Raw genomic sequence first — 18,261 nt, 5'->3', positions numbered from 1 at the left:
ATGGCCATGCCTCACTGCAGAACAGGCAATGTGGGAAAGCCAGCTTACAAAACCCAAGCTTACACAGACACCTTGAAGGTGAGCTTCACCTCTAAACACAAACACATTGCTGGGAAGACATTTCTCCAGGAGCAATTTAAGCCACCATATCAACATATGAAGGCCCTAGGTCCTTTTTTTTTTTTTTCTTAATCGGCCAAGGAGTCTATGGGGAAATGCATTAGTGCTTTGACAGGACACCATCACTAAGAAAGCATTCGCTTTACAAAATAATTGCGTCGCTTAGGGGGCCCTTTTTTACTCGTACTGAAACAAGTCAGCCACTCAGTGAGGGCTTTACGCTGCAGAAACATGGCAGTGCAAATGCTTCCAACCGTTGCACACGCAATGTCCTTCAGGTGCAGTCCCGATGGTCCCGTGTATTGTTTGCATTTATTTTTTTATCAATGAGAGGTCTTCACCTGCCGCGAGTTACTTTTTCTTAACCCCCTGCATGATCCCACCAATTTAACATGCAGCTGACACCACACTACTACTCTGCAGGGTCTTCATTCAGAGCAAATAAATCAAAGCAATGACTTGGTGAAAATTGTAATCAGTAAGCTCTAGTATGGTTTACAAATGGGCAGCACGATTCCAATTATGCTTGGTTTTATCCCACTGAGCTAAAAAAGACTTAGTTTAGGGCCCTGCAAGCACACAAGCTTAGTACAGTACTAACAATTAACGACACTAAGCTTTTTAATTTCGATAACCACAGAAGGGAACAAGAAGCAATAGATATAATCTTTACACCTACAATGTTCTTCAGGCCGTCCATTCCGTAACAAGCCAACAAATCACAACCGTCCCATGCATACCTTTCACGGAAACTTGATTTGACTGCATAGCTTCTAGTAACCAATAACAACCAGGGTTCATGCTGGTTCATATGACAAAAATCCGTGGGTTTTCCAGGCTCTATGAGTGGATTTTCAAGAGCCTTGTTGTCTTAAAGCAATTCGGCCACCCTTGGTAGTCTTCACGAGCTTTAACTTGGCTTTTTTTTAGGTCCGCCCATCTTATCGGTAGATCGGACGCTGATGCCGCCCATCGCATGCTGTCTCTCTCAACTAGGAGAACACCTGCACGTCAGAGCTTATGTCATTACTAGGCGCAGCTGATCCCCGGCACGTGCCCCCACCCCTGAACATATCTGTCCCCTTCAACTCAGCCAGAGTCCAAAGCCAACACCCGCGTTACGAACCCAAAGGAAAAGCTCAGCCCCCTGCGAGGAACGAAGGTTCGACTCCGACCACTGGGAGAGTTTTTTTTTTCTTCGAAGCGCACAATCCCCACACCTGCTTGTGTTTTCGTTGTTCTTTCTTCCCCGATTCCTCATCATTGCTTTTAGAGTTACACGGATAAGCAATTTCAGTGTGTTAAAAATGCAAACCTTTATTCGCTAAAAAAGATCAACCAAACGAAAATTCTCACTCAGTCCTTACATAGCCTCCTGTTTCTTCTACAGTCGAATCCCGCTACAACGAAATTGACGGGACGTGCGAAAAATTTCGTTGAAGCGAAAATTCGTTGAGGCGAAATCTGCCCCAACACAACACGGAAAGGCCAGAAAAATAGCCCCCGTGCGTTTCCGCAACATTGGCAGCATAATACAATGTTTAGAAAAAGGAGTGACGCACAATAACTCATGTTTATTCGGATAACAAACATACCAATGGTTATCTGTTTTTTCACCACCCAAAGAACGCGTTACGGAGGGGGGTGAAGATATGCAGGTGCAAAACCTATCGCTGTACAACAAGGCGTGTCCACCGAGCTGATTACTTGCAGATAGCTGCTAGGCCGTGGGAAGCCCCCCTCTCGCTTGTGGCAGGAGCAGTGCCGTTATCTTATCCTCTGACAGGGCACGGCAGCTACTGACCTTGGCAGGCAAGACGCGCGCGCTTGCATTTAACAGGACCGCGCGCTCGCGACTAAGATAGGATGACTAGGCTTCAAGACAAAACGCGCAAACATGATTTTCACTCTTGGCTATGAAGAATGGTAGAAGGAAAACGGCAAGGACAGCTGCTCACAACGCATACATGACGGCACCGCGCCAGCAGCGGAGCACATTCATGCAATTTCAACTGGATACGGATTGGCTGTAGCTCTGGGGCTCCGCCTTGGCGAAGCGGGCCTGCGCCTCGTGTAAAGACGGCCAGCCACATCGTTATCACCATCAAGCAATGGCGTGCGCCTATGAGTTATTTTTTGTTTTGTTTTGGGTGGCGGTGTGGTCGCAACGCGCATTTTCGGTGAAACTAAGCGTCCTGAATGTATAAAAAGTTACAGATAGCTGGCGCTATGCTTATTTTATTGTCAAATAATTGTTCAAACCCAGCCCAAATCATCGAAAATTTCGTTGAAGTGAAAGCAAGCCTGACAAATGGTTCGTTGTGGCGAGGACTTTGTTGCATTGACTTCTATGGCTAGCTGACGGGGAATTGGAAATATTTCGTTGAAGCGGAAATTTCGTTGAAGCGGCGTTCGTTGTAGCGGGGTTCGACTGTATACTTATTGAAAAGAAAAATTCGTAAAATTCGAGGTTTGTCAAGGTTCTCTAAAAATTCCAGGACTTTCAAGGCGTTGAAAACACGCTTTCCAAATTTAAGGGCTTTCAAGGTTTTCAAGGGCCTGCACGAATGCTGACAACGCACTCACACCAGCTGAGGCCACTATAACGACGTGGTACAGGGGAGCCATTAAAAATCACAAGAAAGCACTAATGCTACCCTTCAAAGACCTCACAAACAAAGAAACAGTCACAATAGGCTCCATTAACCCCTACACCTCAAACAAGCCCTTTCGGCGGGATTTCATACGAGGTTTCAGTGCACGTTGAAGATCCCCAGGAGGTCAAAATTAGTCCGGAGCCCTCCACTACAGTGCGCCTCATCGCCTGTGTTGCGTTGGTGCATTAAACCCTACAATCAATCAATCATTGAGCCCTTTCCAGGCTGCTTACAAGTGAATGAACGCAGCATCTTTTGAAACAAGCGCCAGCGCACTGGGATGAGGGAAGCGTGCTCACCTGAACATGGGGTTGTTGAGCTCCCGGTTCATAATCATGGCCTCAAACATGGGCCCCTCTCGGACGACAAACTCGATCATGCGGTGAATCAGGCAGAGTAGGCTCCTGTGTGTTGGGAGAGGGTCAAGAGAGAGAAAGAGCCACAGGGTAGTACCCGCCCCAAGAGGGGACAACAAAAAAAAAAAAGTGTGGCCGCCCCCCAAAAAGAGAGAAAAAAAAAAAGGTGAGAATTAGTGGGAGTCTCGGGACACGACCCAGTGTCTCATGTATCATCAATACAACCAGCGTGCTGGCCGTTCAAGTGTTGTTCTCACAAGTTCTTGCAGAGAGGCAGCTATGGGCGCTACTTAGGGCCAAACACATTTACAAGAGACAAGGACAATGCTCATGCATGACTTGCTGCGCTGCGCTACAGAACAAGCAGGGCCACACAAAGGCGCTGTGATGTCTGCGGGAGCAAATAGCATAGCTTCATCGTTAAGGGTGTGCGAATACCGAATAGGAGCTTTTCTAAACAAATATAAAATTAAATTAGTTAAAAAAAAAGCCAAATATCGAATCAAATATCAAATACTTTTTTTTCTTACAGGACCCGATTTTCCACGGGTTCTTGTGCAAAAACGTAAGCTACTTCACACATTAGCGAGTCACGATGTTCTTTTTACGACTTGGAGAATAAAATTTAAACTCTCATTTGCAGTAGTCCAGTCACCGAACCACCATGAGATGATACTTCAGGAAAGCGGAGTGGGCACAATACGTATCTGAGGAACGACTTCCAGAAGAGTGGCCGTACTGCAATCATAGGCAACGACTCCATAGTGCCTCTGAACTCCAAAGAGAGCATGAATATGACGCGAAAACACGGCAGAATCCCCAACACGGACCACAATAAGGGCCTTCTTTGGAAGCACATGGCGAGCATGAAGCGTGAACGATACATTATGGAAGGAAGGCTTGCACTACAGTTGCCGTGCACAAACAAGCCTGCGCTACTTCATGTAAGGGCAGCTTGCTATGGTACCATAATCAGGGAACACAATGAGACACTCCTTCGGAAGCACGTGGTGGAGGAATGGCTTGCACTAACTGCTGACTCAGTTGCATTGACTTCTTATAGGCGCAACAAAAAGGGGTAGTAAAACTATCATCCCCTGTTGTCTAGAGTGTAAAAAAAAATGCAATAAGCATACACCAACTGCATGCAGAAAAAAGCCAGAACTTTTTTTTATTTTTTAAAATTTTAAAACACAACAAAAGCAGTGGTGGTGATTGCTTTAGTGGAAGCTTTTCTAACATGCAAAACATCCAATAGTGGAATTCAAAATGGTGGCCAGAGTCGATGGCACGAAGGAAAGGTCTTATTGATGCATTCGCAAATTACTCCGTGATGCGTGATAAAATTTATGGCCTCCACAAGGCGCGCTCATCAACAGTGCGACTTACATAAAGCTTGCCGAGGACAGAGAAAATGAGCAGACAGGGTAGCTCTCACTTTCGCAGATTGCCAAAATCTACCCGACCATTCAAAAAAATTCGATTTGCAAATCAAATTGTTCGCGGAGGTACTCTAATCGATTTGCATTATTCAAATATTCGAGCATTCGCACACCCCTATTTATCCTATTTAGCTTTGCGTTCACTATGGCACTCAGTTTAAAGCTTCTTTTTATGCAACCAGTGCCCCCGATATGTCCCACGCACAAATGAAATGCTGTAACATTCTACCAGGCATCAGGGAGCTTGGTATGTTCTTGCCTAGTAGTGCGACAACAACGAAGGCAGTTCAAAGCCTTATTTCGCTGTCCGACAGCACAGATGCAGTTACAATTCTACGAACAACTCTTCCCACTCTCCCATAAACCCCCCAATGGGCCCAAATATAGATTTTTTTTTTTCAAATCTGGATCAGAAGTACAGCGAGGCTGTCGCTGCTAAGTAAAATGCTAGCCGACTGTGTAATTGTCACTACCACGGAGCAAGAGATAAAGAGGAGCGCCGACTGTGGCCCAGAAAAATTCTTTTGCTCGGGCTGATAATGTCCACGCGCCGCCGGCCGCCCAGCTTTCCCTTTGCTCTCTTCCTCCTTCGTTTGCCCTCTCGTCGCTGTGCCTCTGTACATGGCTCTTCCCTTCTTCGCTCTCCCCAGAGGCGTCGTTTCTTTCGCAACGACGCCTGTCGTATGCCAGTCCTACTATGCAGGAGGAATGCCTGCACGCGCGGAATTTAAACACCCGTGCGCAGCCGGAATAGACAGCGCAGATAATCGCACGCCACCGCATACATGGCGATCGCTTATTCCCTATCGGGGGGCGTTTATTCTGACATTATGAAGGCCCGCTAAAAATATTGTACTAACCCAGCAGATGTAAGACGCAACTGAACGACGACGACTTTAGAATCGCCAAAGAATGAGCAAGAGTAATATAGAACGCCACAACATGCAGTCTAGCGTGATTCTGCTTACGACAAACCGATACAGCGCAAAAATTACCCTCTGTTGTTGGCCCGCTCTCCGGCCGCCTGCTTAATTATTTATGCCACCCGCCGCGGTGGCTCAGTGGCTAAGGCGTTGGATTCCCGGCCGCGGCGGCCGCTTTTCTGATGGAGGCGAAAAGCAAAAACGCCCGTGTGTACGAGATTTCGGCGCACGTTAAAGATCCCCAGGTGGTCAAAATTAACCCGGAGCCCTCCACTACGGCGCGCCTCATCGCCTGCGTTGCGTCGGCGCATTAAACCCTACAATCAATCTAATTATTTATGCCGCTTCTGCGCACGAACAATGCTTACAAGGGTCGCCCGGAGTCTCCATCGGCAAACGGCAATGAGACACACATTTCTGTGCCAATGACTGAATTGGACGGCTGCCCTGTTGTAATAAGTGTACAAAAACACTGTCATCTTGATAAGGCACCCAAGAATATCAAACGCAACCTTCATTGTAACCCATACCGCAACTTACCGCCTGATGTTCACTGTCGCTCTACGGTCGTGTTATCTCGTCGATAACGCCATGGACTCCAAATAAAATGCTACGATTTGTATGGCTGCAATTTTGGGCCTACGAGAGTTCCCGGCGTTTTTTTTTTTTTTTTTTTTCCCTTTAAGCGGCTGACCAGCAAAACAACCGGCTCGTCAAACCTTTTCTTTTGGCGAGTCATCACCACAGAGATATAGGGTGCAGACGAATTCAAATATCGCGAAATGAAGGCTTGTGAAAAGACCGCACTGTCAGGGCCTCGATCTTGAGCAGATTGCTACGTCGCGGGCAGTCGCGGGTGATGTATCGCGTTTCTGTTATTTTCTGATGAACGTGTGAGTGCCGGTCCGTGTTCTAGGCACACTCTGTTTTGGACGTAAGTTGGAGAATGGTGAGAAAGCTGAGGCAACTTTTATAAACGCTAGTGATCAGAACCAGTTGCTCCTTTTGCCTTTTGTAAAACCTGTTGTAAAACCTGTTGAATTGGTGTTCACAAATTTACAAACGGAGTCACATTTTCGGCAAGCACTGCGCAAAAGGTAGTGTTTGTATAGCAGCCATATGTCTATATGTGCGCCGTACATTTTGTTTTCCCCCCATGCAAACCAATCCTTAACGCATCTTTGCCGTGCCGTACGACCACTCAATTCCTTCGGGTTCGGGTTACCCAGAAGGTGCTGTCAAACAAGTTAATCAAGCCGTGCGAAGGAGGAGCGCAATGAACGCGAAGCGGCGCCAACGCAGGCCCAAAGCACTCCGTGCCCAAAACTACTGTCGCCGAAGCAGACGACAAAAGCCGACGGAATGCGTTCCGCCAACGCGCCCGCCGGCGCACGAGGAACGTCGGCCGCTTAGCCGCCGGACCATTCGCTCCGCCATCTACATTGCGCTCCGCGAATGATGGACTTTAAGAGCCCGCAGGAGAGAGCGAAGTCGGCGCTCCTATTTATCTTGCTCCGTGGTTACTACCTTTGGCCGCGGTGGCACCTACCAGTAAAGGACATTCGTCTTTCCAATGCAAGAGAAACTTATTTTTTTTTAATTCAAAGTAAAGGTGCTGCTAATAAATCCAAAGATAAAGTTGTACACACACTGGTTGCACACACTTCTGTCCGCTGCGCTTTTGAAACAGTTCGCGAAAAGTGGGGCCCTCAAGAAACGACACGCGAACATCTATCGCCCAACAGGCGTGCAATGCCACTGTTTCACATGCACCCAAATTTCGTGGCTAGCGGGCAAGGACAGAAATCGCATGCCTCCTCTTACAACTTTTCAGAGAGGCCATCGCTGGGGGAGATTTTTTTGCGGCTAGGAACGCGAGCTCTAAGAGTGCTCACACACAAAAACGACTAGCTAGCGCGGGGTTATCACTAGCTCGAGAATTTGGCAAAATACAGTGCGACAATGTAGGCATTGAGAATAAAAAAGAATTCCAGTACCTTTCAGTAGGGATAACCACTTTCACTACTGCGTTGGCTAATATCTGCAGGAAACAGCATCGCATCGTACATGGGACAGATGAGATACTCATTAATATTAACAGATACGGAGAAAAGAGCAAAAAAAAAAAAAGTAACAACGTTTCTAACAAACAGTGCAGTTATAAAAAAGAAGAAAACAGTGACTAGGCAACACGTGTCTGTTGTCGTGCATGTGGCTACTGGCTACCAATGGCACTAGATGAATCTGCGGTCACACCCCTCCCAACAACAACACAACAGTGTGCTTCAATGCTCAGCCAAAATTTACGCTGCAGTATGCAGCAATGCCTTTCAAGAGAGAAAAGGAAGTTTTCAAGCACAACACAAAAAGACTAAAAAAAAAAAAAAATGCTGCAAGATGAAACAAATATAGTAGGAAAATGTGTTTTCTCCAAGTTACAAAGGCACGCTTTCAACCGATTCAAGAAAGGCTCAAGTCAGATGCTTTAGTATAAGACACATGCCAACACTGCTCAGTAATATCAACCTTTCTGCCCTTGTAAAGCCTTATTTGCACTCAATACAAACAATGCAGTTCTAATTTGATCATTTTCAAAGATGTATTTGAGCTAGCCTCACTGCCTTCAGGTTACAAACAATACAGTTCTAACTTGACCGTTCCGAGAGGCACGTTTAAAGTGGCTCAACTGCATTAGACGGACACAAACTCTTTGTGCAAAAGGCTCGGCAAGCGCCCCATGGCACTGACCTTTTCGAGTTCTTCGCCGGGCATGGTTTGTGGGTCCAACGGTTGACTGGGCTTCTTCTGGGGCTGGGCGTTAAAGGGTAGCCCCGAGGGGGGCGGGGGCAGCGTGAGCTCCACCATGGCTGGTGGGATGTACACTGGGTGCGGGGGAATGGGCACTGCCTTGCCCCAGCCCATCTTCATCTCAAAGCCCATCACTTCTTGGCCTGCACAACCCAAAGGAAGGGGGGAGGGCGATGAGAGAGAGAGACACGCGTTTCCATCCTACAGAACTGCCCCGTGTTTGCCTCCACACAAGGGAGGATGGTCAGCATTAAGGGCGGACACTGGTCTTAAAACAAGTTCTAATTTTCAAATAAACTAAGTGAAGTCTAACTGCTTTTTCCCCAGTGATTTCAAGTATGCCATTATTTCTTCAGTCGGTCAATTAGTTCCCAAGATAATTAGAGATAATTAGCCATTTCTGGTCAAACAATAGGCAAAACAGTGTTGGTCATGAAACTGTAATCTTCATATTTTCCAATACTGCGAACCCTGGTGAGTGCAATAACCGAAGCAGTTTTTTGATGCATTGCTTGGAACTACTTTTACAGCTAATTAAGCTTTGGTGGCAGCAGTGGTAAGGAACTATTTCGAGCACCCATTTCAAACACTGAAGTTTAATGAGCTTAAAAATTTGTGAGCTTTAAAATTAATGAGCTTTAAGATTACCATAAAAGTGATGCATCAAAAAACCGATTGTCTTATTGCATTCACCAGGGTTCGTAGTATTGGAAAATATGAAGACTACAGTTTTATGAACAACACTGTTTTGTCTATTGTTTGACCAAAAATGGCTAATTATATCTAATTATCTTGGGAACTAATTGACCAACCGAAAAAATAATGGCATATTTGAAATCAGTGGGGAAAAAACAGCAAGACTGACAATTTTCACTAAGTTCACTTGAAAATGAGAAGTTTTAAGATCAGTGTCCCTCCTTAACACAATTGGTCCTCTCTCTCTCGCACGAAAGAAAGAAGAGAAGAGAAGGGACGCACCGCTGAGGTGCTTGATGGCGCGCTCGCCGTCCTTGCGGTTCATGTAGGCAACAAATCCGCAGTTGCGCTTGCGCTGTCGCTCTTCCTGCGAGCGGGGCCACATGATCTTGACGCTGGCCAGGGGCCCGTAGCGACCGAAGATCTCGCACAGCTCCTGCTCCGTCATCTTGGGGTTCAGGTTGCCCAGGTACAAATTGGTCGTGTTCGGGTCCCCCGTGTCGAAGCTGCCCAGGCTCGGGTAGCGGTACTCGTCCGCTGCGCAAAGGGGGCCACCAAACCAACATTAGGGTCTCCCATGGCTGCGCGGGGCTCTCACAACTCGAGCAGGATATTCTACACAAACTGCCCCGACTCATGTCACGATGCCTCTTTACCACGAGGACATGACACCACACAACAATTTTCTTTGATTCATAGAAATATTACAACAGGGGCAATGAGAAGCCTCCCTACTTACTGTCCACTCGCAACACTTTCCAAATAACTAATTACAGCTCCCAAAGCTTTGTGACTCGGAACAGAGTTCTGCAATCTCAAAATTCACGACAGGAGAGAACAACAGTGCACCAAAAGGTGCACATTCAAGTTCAGGGGAGATGCTCCTCGAAACAACTTTTTTTTTAATTATTTGCACTACAAGTGCGAAAATTCAGACAGCAATAGATTTTTTTTTGTGCAGATTTCAAATATGCCATAGTTTTCGTGCGGCTGTAATAGTTTATGAGCAATGTCACACACAACAGCAAATTGTACTAATTTTTCCGGAAACTTTTACATATACCAAATATTTCCCAGAGTGCAGTTATCTAGTTAAAAACTGTGTGCAAGAACTGGAAATACGCAATAAAAATTACAGAAGTATAGCTAATTTTTTTTGCAATAGCCTGGAACAATAACCTGGCGTTTTCGTACTTTTTTTTTCTGAAATATCTCAATTTCAAATAGACCACTGCACGTAACATATCTTCAACTACATGTCTGCCGAATTTCATTTTCGTAGATCAATTTTAAGTTTCCAAGAAACTTTCCACAAAACGTGAAAGTGACCTATAATATGACGGACGCAAACAGGGCGCACTTTTCGCGACTTTTGGCCATTTCTCGCGCCACGGCTGTCCACTTACGAACATTTTTACCTAATTTCTTGTGCAAATTTCGACTGGATCTTTTCAGAAATAAAAATTTATAGACCAAAAATGAAAATCCGACACAAACCAAAAAGGCGATTTTTTTTTCTAAAAAAGTCGCGATCTTTCGACCCGCGTCTCCCCTTAATTAACAGTGGCTGGAAATGAGGCAGCCTTACAGAGCCTGATCTGCAGGTCACTGTCTCCCTTCTTGAGGTGATCCTTGAGGGCGCCCTTCATCTTGTAGCGCTCCTCACGCTCCTCTTGGATGCTGCATGAATGAAAATGCAATGGTCGGAAAAAAAAAAAAAAAAAAAAAGATGGCAGCACACCGGAAGGCATGTTGCTACACAATCGGAAAGAATCACCCTCCTTCACCATCAGGATCACCCTCTACACAATCAGAACCTCCTAAGCACTCTAGCAAATATCCAGCACACCAACCTACACACAAAAAGAATCAGACTGGCTAGCCCCCAAGGCTGTCTTCTATAGGAAAAATGGCAGCATCTCCACTACGTGGATGATGGCGAGGGTGCGGAGTACGGGGACTCGAAATGACATCCAAGTTGCGCCCTGAATGACATCCCATTCGCGCCCTGACCGTCATTCGATTTGAGCCGTGAGTTGCACCTTGATTATTCCCTAAATGAAACTGCAACTCACGGCTCAAATCGAATTTCGCTTGATTTTCGCTTGATGGTGGTGTGCGCCCGGATGGATGCGGGCGGACATTGGGGGGAGGTCCTAAGGTACTCCGCACCGTTAAAGGCGAGGGAATAAGCCGTTTGACCCCCGGGTACTAACTCACGGTCGTAGCCCAATGGGTAAGATGACTGACACTAACTCTGTCTGGTCTACCAGACACAGGCTCGAATCCCGCCGGGGCCTGTGTGATTTTTTGTGATTGTAAATGCTTTGTGCACGGACGCGGATGGACATTGTGCGGTCCTAAGGCCCTCCGCACCTAAAATGTTGCAGGTGATCCATGCGTGTGTATTCACAGCCCCACTCCTGACAAGTACACTTCACCACATTCCTCATTACACTGTTGCCCTGCACTTTTCTGAAAAGTCTGCAAGGTCGCGAAGCACTTTCTGAATGCTACGCCACGTACCAAGCGCAATTTTCAAGCAGATATGACACTGAAAACAGCACAGCCAACGTTCCACGACTGCTAAAACTGGTCATGAAATATGCCCCCCTAAAACTAGCTGCATCCCAGATTCAGGACATTTCCATGCAAAAATTGTGAAGCCAATGGGAATATTGAAACCTGGGAGTTATTGGAGCTGTATCTGTGTTGTGCAGAAAGGTAAAGACGCAGCAAAATTATACAGCACTTCAGCAGCTTACTCGAATGCTGCGGAAGGACTACCCCAGGTCTCACCACGACTTTTACTCCCAATACTACCAAGCACTTTAGTAGCTTACCCAAACAACGCACTCATGCAACCTGCACTTGCATTAGGATTTTTTTTTAAAAAAGAAGTAATGGGTGTGGGTACAACCCTACTACATTTCAGATAGAAATGTGTTCGGCAGATTGCTTGGGTTTGATATTACGAATCCAAAATTTTGAAAAGCGAAGCCTAAAAAAAAAAAAAAAAAAAAGTCAGTTTAGGACAACAGCACAAGAAGATAAACTTACATTTTTAGCTCCTCTTTGAAGAGCTCCAGGTTGCTTTTCTTTTTCTCTTTTTCTTTCTTTTTTGCCTGAAACATTAAAAAAAAGGGTACAGTCATGCACGTTGCTGGTTCCCAATACTGCTCGCAATTAGGGTGCATCAGCGTATAGTTTTTCTTACCAGGGCACCTATGGTGGATCGGAATATGATATTTCAATCGTCGGACATACGCTCGCACAGCAGTGCACAGCAGACCAGTAATATCCTAACTACTCACAGTTACAAGTAGCACCAGATATAATGTGGGGTTTCGTGACCACCCAAATAACCCTCCCGTATAAATCAACGTGCAAGCACACTGCCTAAAATGTGGTTACCCAACGTTTAGTACCCTCCCAGATCATTCTTTTTTTTGGGAGGGGGGGAGGGCCAGGGCTGCTGATGCCTTTGGTCATACTGGCGAAAGGGAGATGACAGATAAGATACGTGCGCTGGGAAGCTGCGTGTGGGAGCCAAGCACAGCCACCCCCTCTTCTCTTAGGGGCTGCCGCCATAATGACTTTTTAAAAAAGGGGTGGGGGGATGGGGGGGCGAGTTGCGTGCCTCGGGGTGTTACGTTATGCTTACAGTGTGTAAGCCCTGGCGGCAACCTTCGCGAGTGCCGCGGAGCCTAACAGTCGCCCGATTGTGAGAAACCGGCCTCGCCCCACGTGTACACATCCTCCTGCATCAACCCTGTCTGGGATGAGGAGGGGAACATCGAAAATTCGGTGAGGCAACGTTTGGCTCCACCACTGGTACGTCCAAGCGGTCGGCCTGACCATTCGGGTTTGCGGTGCGGCTTACAGTGGGCACAAGGGACTATACTTCCACACCTGATGGCCAGCGGGAGACTTAGCTGTAATTTTTGAAGACATCAAGAACCCGTGAGCCTCCATGCTCAGTGCACATCAAAACTTGCCGTCCAGGACGTAGCCCAGAGTCGATTGCTAAGGTCTGACACCTAGGGCACAACTCGGTGGGTCGATTGCCAAGACAGCCAGCCATGCTCTATCAGCCCTTTCTGTAAACAGCTCTTGTAAATAATTTAAATACCGTATTTACTCGCGTAATCCTCGCACTCACGTAATCCTCGCACCCCTAATGTGAGCCACCAAAACTTGGATTTTTTGGTTCCTCGCATAATCCTCGCACCCCCAACTTTGCAGCGGCGAAAGTTGCCCGCTCGCGAAACCCGCATGGTGCACGCGCTCTCCAACGCGCGCCCTCCCCCGCCGCCTCTCCGTTCGGCGGAGAGCGTATCCAAGGCCATCCAGGCGTCCTAACAACCTCCATGGCTACTCCCTAACAGGCGCTCTAACACGCTACTCACACTGTCCTTGAGCCGGTTTCGCGTGCGCGCAACTAGACGGCGTTCGCGCAGCCCGCTGTCGTCATGTCGCCGTCGTGGTCCCGTCGTTGAGCAGCAGCTGTCAGTGAGTCACTCGCGTCAGTGGTGGATAGCTCGCTGCCATTTTGAGAACTTTTTGATCTCTTTGTTTTGTGCTTGGTGCCGATCTCTTTGTTTTGTGCTTGGTGCCGCTTCGCCATGGGGAAGAACGCCAGCTTCACTGCCGCTTTCAAATTGAAAGCGATAGAGTACGTGATCGAACACGGCAACCGCGCCGCAGGCAGGCCCTACATCGGCGTCACCTACTTCAACGTGCGTTACTGGAGGCGGCAGCACGAGGAGCTGAAGGTGACGAAGAAGTCACGACGAGATAGGACGCGCGCGAGAAAGCAAAGGCTGCAATTTCATGATCGCTGATCGACGGGAGACTGTTTACGTTGTAAATAATAAAATAAAAAGAAATAACTGCTGTTGGCAACACTGAGCTTACATATACAAATAACGACCGCTACATTTAGCAGGATTGGCAGAAGGCAAATTGGCAACACTGTGCACCAGATTTTTTTCCCCCGCATAATTCTCGCTCCCCTAACTTCGCATTGATTTTTCCGAAAAAAAAAAAAGTGCGAGGATTATGCGAGTAAATACGGTACAGTTTTCTTCTTATTGGGCATCACATCCTGCCATTGTCGTTTCCTTTTCTCATCCTTGACACTTGCTACCGCTGAGTACCCGCAGCGAAGGGCTCCTCTGCCGCCGACAACGAACCACAAACCATCGAGGAACGTTTTACTGAAGGTTATAAGGAATACCCCATGAAGACAGCTTGTGCGTCTTTAAATAAAAAATAAGCGTCTTTTCGTTTATGGTATAAGAAATATCCCTTGAAGACACACCATGCACTTCCCTAAAATAGGGTGACCTTGTTTATGTATTCCGTTTGAAGCCACTAAAATACTTTTGGTCCTTCGGTCCTTTCGGCATTATGGTTTGGTGCCACAGTGCGAGTTCTGTACCAGAACCTTCTGCTCCGAGTAATTGCCTCTCATACCACCAGTGCACAAAGTTGTGTGAGAAGAAATTAAAATAATAATAAAAAAAACATGTTACAAAGGTTTGCGTTCTCATCATGCTGCACCGGCACTATCGGCCAGGCCTCTGATTCTATGGCATTCGCTCACACCAAGAAATGGCCAACCTACCCTCTGGAAAAAAAAAAGGAATAATAATAAATAAAAATAAAGTTACAAATCTGCCCGCAATTATAAAGAACTTGCAGGAGCAGCAGACACAAAGAAGCATTGAAATAAACCCTCTGCATGAATTTTTCAAGTCATTTGAGTGATGATAAATAACGAAGGATTGCAACTGAAAGGCAAGTTGAACATGTGGCTTGGTTTGTGCTTGTTTTGGTTATAGTTCGGTACCACTTATAGAGGGGACTTTCGTGGCTCTCAGGGCATACTTTTTTTAAGCTGCAATTAGCACTGCACTTAGCAGAAAAAAATTGACCATTCAGCGCTACTTCGCAATGGCACCTTCATAACACGCTATTGTTCATAGAACAAAACAAAAGGCACTCAATTTTCCCACACCCATATCCAATTCCTGTGATAAGAGCTCCAGCTGTTACTCGAAAGATAGCATCCAGTTGCTGAATACCAGTTCCTACTAAAACAGCACTTCGTACCTGTAATGCCACCAGCTGTTGGCCACTAAGCTTTGTTTTCGTGTGCGAGTATTTTTGGAGTTCTAAGGGTGGTTCTAAGTAAGACTGCCTATTCTTGCCTAAGGCTGCAACGGTGTCGGCATTGCTTCCTCAGAGAAAGTTTAGGTAGCACTGCGATTCAGGAGGCTCCTGATACTGAACCATTTCTGCTGCGTAAGAGCTACTTAATCAAAGGGTGCCGGCCTCAAATCTAGCACACTGCCCATAATCTTTACAATACAGGGTCCGATTGTGAGTCATGAGGCGACAGCAAATGACCTGTGTAAGCTCCGACAACTGAAACATAATAAACTATCAGCAAATGTCTGCAAATGTTTGCCACCAAGTTTTGTTTCTAACTCAATGCCGATTTTTAGGCCTGGCATGCTTATCCGGGAACCTTGCGCTGGCCGTAAATGCAAAGCCGCTCATTGACAAGGCTTTTACATCTCACGGGGAGTATTTCTTCACACCAGTAACAGAAAACCGCAATATTTCTCCACAAGGAAAATCTAAAATCGTGCTGCCTGAAATCGAAGATCCGCTTCCCCACAAGGCATGGGTGGGCACTGCGAGTGCAAACACCTTTTTTTTTTGTATCTGAAAAAGTGCTGTGCACAAATATTTTGTTTCTAGAATGTACCTTCCCAATTTCTTCCATTAACATTTCTTTATATGCAAAAACATTTGCCACCATGTTTCGTGGAGACTAAACAGAAGTTTTCACCTTGCACACTTTTTTTTTGCAACTGTCATTAGTAAAAACGCTTTGAAGACCAACATTGTTGGAAAGGCCATCCAATTGTCCACATTTCGGCATGCTAGAAGATTACATGCTGACAAATGTTTCCTTAGACACCCAATAACTGGCCAATTTCCCCACAGTAGCGAAAGAGTTGATGAGAGCAATGATCTTGCCCCTTGTTCCACTGGACGACACTCCACTGTCCGGCATATAAGGAGGGAGGGAGGGATCACGACCCTACTGCTCAGTGTGTTCTTCAGGTCAGTTTTGCCTGGTACACCCAAGCACAACCATGTCCATTTAATTAATACTGTGCAGGTAAACAACATCCACAATGCCGGGTTGGTGAAAATTTGCACAGCACTCGCGAATCGGACAACACAGAAATGGCCAGAACAATAGCACCAGAACGAAATTGGAATTAATAGCAACAGAAAACCGAAAAAGGAAGGCACTCAAGCTCGCATCACTCCCTTTCATGCTCGGCTGGAAAATTTACGCCTCGAAAGAACGTTGGCAGCCCCCCGTGCGCACACAGAAGAGCTCGCCCAGAAAAAGCAGTGGTAGTGTGTAGGGACTCACAAATCCCCTAGACCACCCCTTTTTCCAGGGAGACAGAACAGTGCTGTACTGATCGTCCTACCGATGCACAGGAAGGATGATGTAGCGACTTATTTCCAAACGCACCTTTTCCCTTGCGGCCGCACTCTGTGATGAAGATGAGTGGTAGTCGTGCTGCGATTGCTGCTGGGGCTGCTGACGCGATTCCTCCATCCTCCTCTGGGCCTCGGACAGCTTGGGGGGCTTGTAGAACTTGCCCGTCTGGGCGGTCGTCTTCTCCTCTGCACGCAAGCGCAACGAAATAAACTTTCTCTTTACACGTGCACTTCTTTTTTTGTGCAATCAAAGCACAACAATGGCAGGGAGCTTGCACAGCAGGACAAGCACGATCGGGTGCGAGCCCAAAAGGATGTGGGAATGCCTTTCGCGTGCAACACCATTTACATTGCACAGAATTCACTAAGCCCCCTGCTTCCCCTTGGGCCTTCACGGCCTCCTCCTGTGATAGCAGGACACCTAGGTCCCACCATTCTTTACCTCTCTCTCATGTTTCTGGTAGGAAACGGTTGCAGCGGCCATTTCCCACACAGAGGCAAAAGACGGACACACGCTCGCAAATGACGTTAGCTGCCAGTTTGAAAGTGCCCTAAAAGCCTATACATTCTTGATTAAGGGGACACTAAAGCGAGTTTGTCGAAACTCTACCTGCAGCTTCATTCATGTCGGCCAAATTTGGTGAACGTGCCGTACGTACCACCAAACCAGCTGGGACGACTGGCAACCCAATGAAACGCATTGTTAATTAGTTACAAGCATCTGAAATAGCTCCGTCACAGGAGACAGCCACAGAGCGGAAGCAACAATGTGGCCGGCCCTATGCTCGCTCGATTCTCCTAGAGCTACGGCAAGGGTGAAGCGTTGCACACAGGATTGCTCTGGCCGGCGGGAACAACACTTCGACCTGGCCATAATGGCCGCGCTCTTTTCAATTTCGGTTTCAAAATCTTCGATTTTTGACAGTTGTTTGCGCTGCTGATACATGTATTTCAGCTTTGGTAATTCGGTATCTTGCAGTCTTTTTATACAAACTATACGCAAATAACATTTTCAACAGGTTGAAATTTTGAGTGCACTTAATTGTGCAGTTTAACCCATGTAATTCACAATGCAACTGTTTAGTGGAAGTCTAGTGCCTTAGTTTATCTGTTATTGGTAGCAGAAGGGAAAATGTCATATGACACTTACAGAAGCAGCATTAGCTACCGCGGTGACGTCAAATTGGTTCACAATGTGTTTTCGTGCCATCTCAGCCCTCAAAACTTTTCTTTTCACACATGTAATAGCTAATATAGACTTTTTTTTTCATTCACGCCCGAATTTCGCAGGTTAAATATACTTGTAATCCCCAATTTAGCCCTGTGGGTTTACCAATGTGTCGCTATAGCCGACATCAGCAAATAGGCAGCGAGTAAGCAGCACTCCTGAATGCACTTTTTGCATTAAAAAAACGTGTGCACGCCGGTTGTAAGAGCTCAGAACATGGACTATGAACTGTAGACTTCAATCCACGAAGGTAATTAGACATCTACAAATTTCTTGTTAGCGTCAGAACGTATATTTAAAAATTGTTTTGAATGATTTTTGCCGAAGTAAATCCAGGCCACTATGGTTTTAGAAAATACACGCCATGGAACAATGTTTTTGTACAATTTCTAAATTACCAGGTTTGGCAACCAATTCTTGCATTACGATACACCATAAAACAAGCCCTCCGTGCAAGCCCTCCGTGCAGATAAGCGGGCAGTTTGGTAAAAAAAA

At 46.4% G+C, this 18,261-nt stretch overlaps 1 protein-coding gene across 1 annotated transcript in view; it reads right to left on the bottom strand.

Moving 5' to 3' along the window:
- LOC144169298 (U2 snRNP-associated SURP motif-containing protein) overlaps nucleotides 1-18,261 on the bottom strand; it is a 46,864-nt gene that overhangs the window by 26,354 nt on the left and 2,249 nt on the right. The window contains exons 4-10 of the mRNA XM_077698378.1: nucleotides 16,570-16,724; nucleotides 12,063-12,127; nucleotides 10,591-10,682; nucleotides 9,285-9,539; nucleotides 8,247-8,449; nucleotides 7,496-7,539; nucleotides 3,077-3,181 (exon numbers count right to left, since the gene is read on the bottom strand). Of these exons, the coding sequence (XP_077554504.1) occupies nucleotides 3,077-3,181; nucleotides 7,496-7,539; nucleotides 8,247-8,449; nucleotides 9,285-9,539; nucleotides 10,591-10,682; nucleotides 12,063-12,127; nucleotides 16,570-16,724 (919 nt within the window). The remainder of the gene's footprint in view (nucleotides 1-3,076; nucleotides 3,182-7,495; nucleotides 7,540-8,246; nucleotides 8,450-9,284; nucleotides 9,540-10,590; nucleotides 10,683-12,062; nucleotides 12,128-16,569; nucleotides 16,725-18,261) is intronic.

Source organism: Haemaphysalis longicornis, unplaced genomic scaffold, assembly GCF_048455015.1.
Source record: "Haemaphysalis longicornis isolate Haplotype H1 unplaced genomic scaffold, Haemaphysalis longicornis Haplotype H1 scaffold_2, whole genome shotgun sequence".
Lineage (NCBI taxonomy): Eukaryota > Metazoa > Arthropoda > Arachnida > Ixodida > Ixodidae > Haemaphysalis > Haemaphysalis longicornis.
This window is presented reverse-complemented; position numbering and strand designations above follow the sequence as displayed.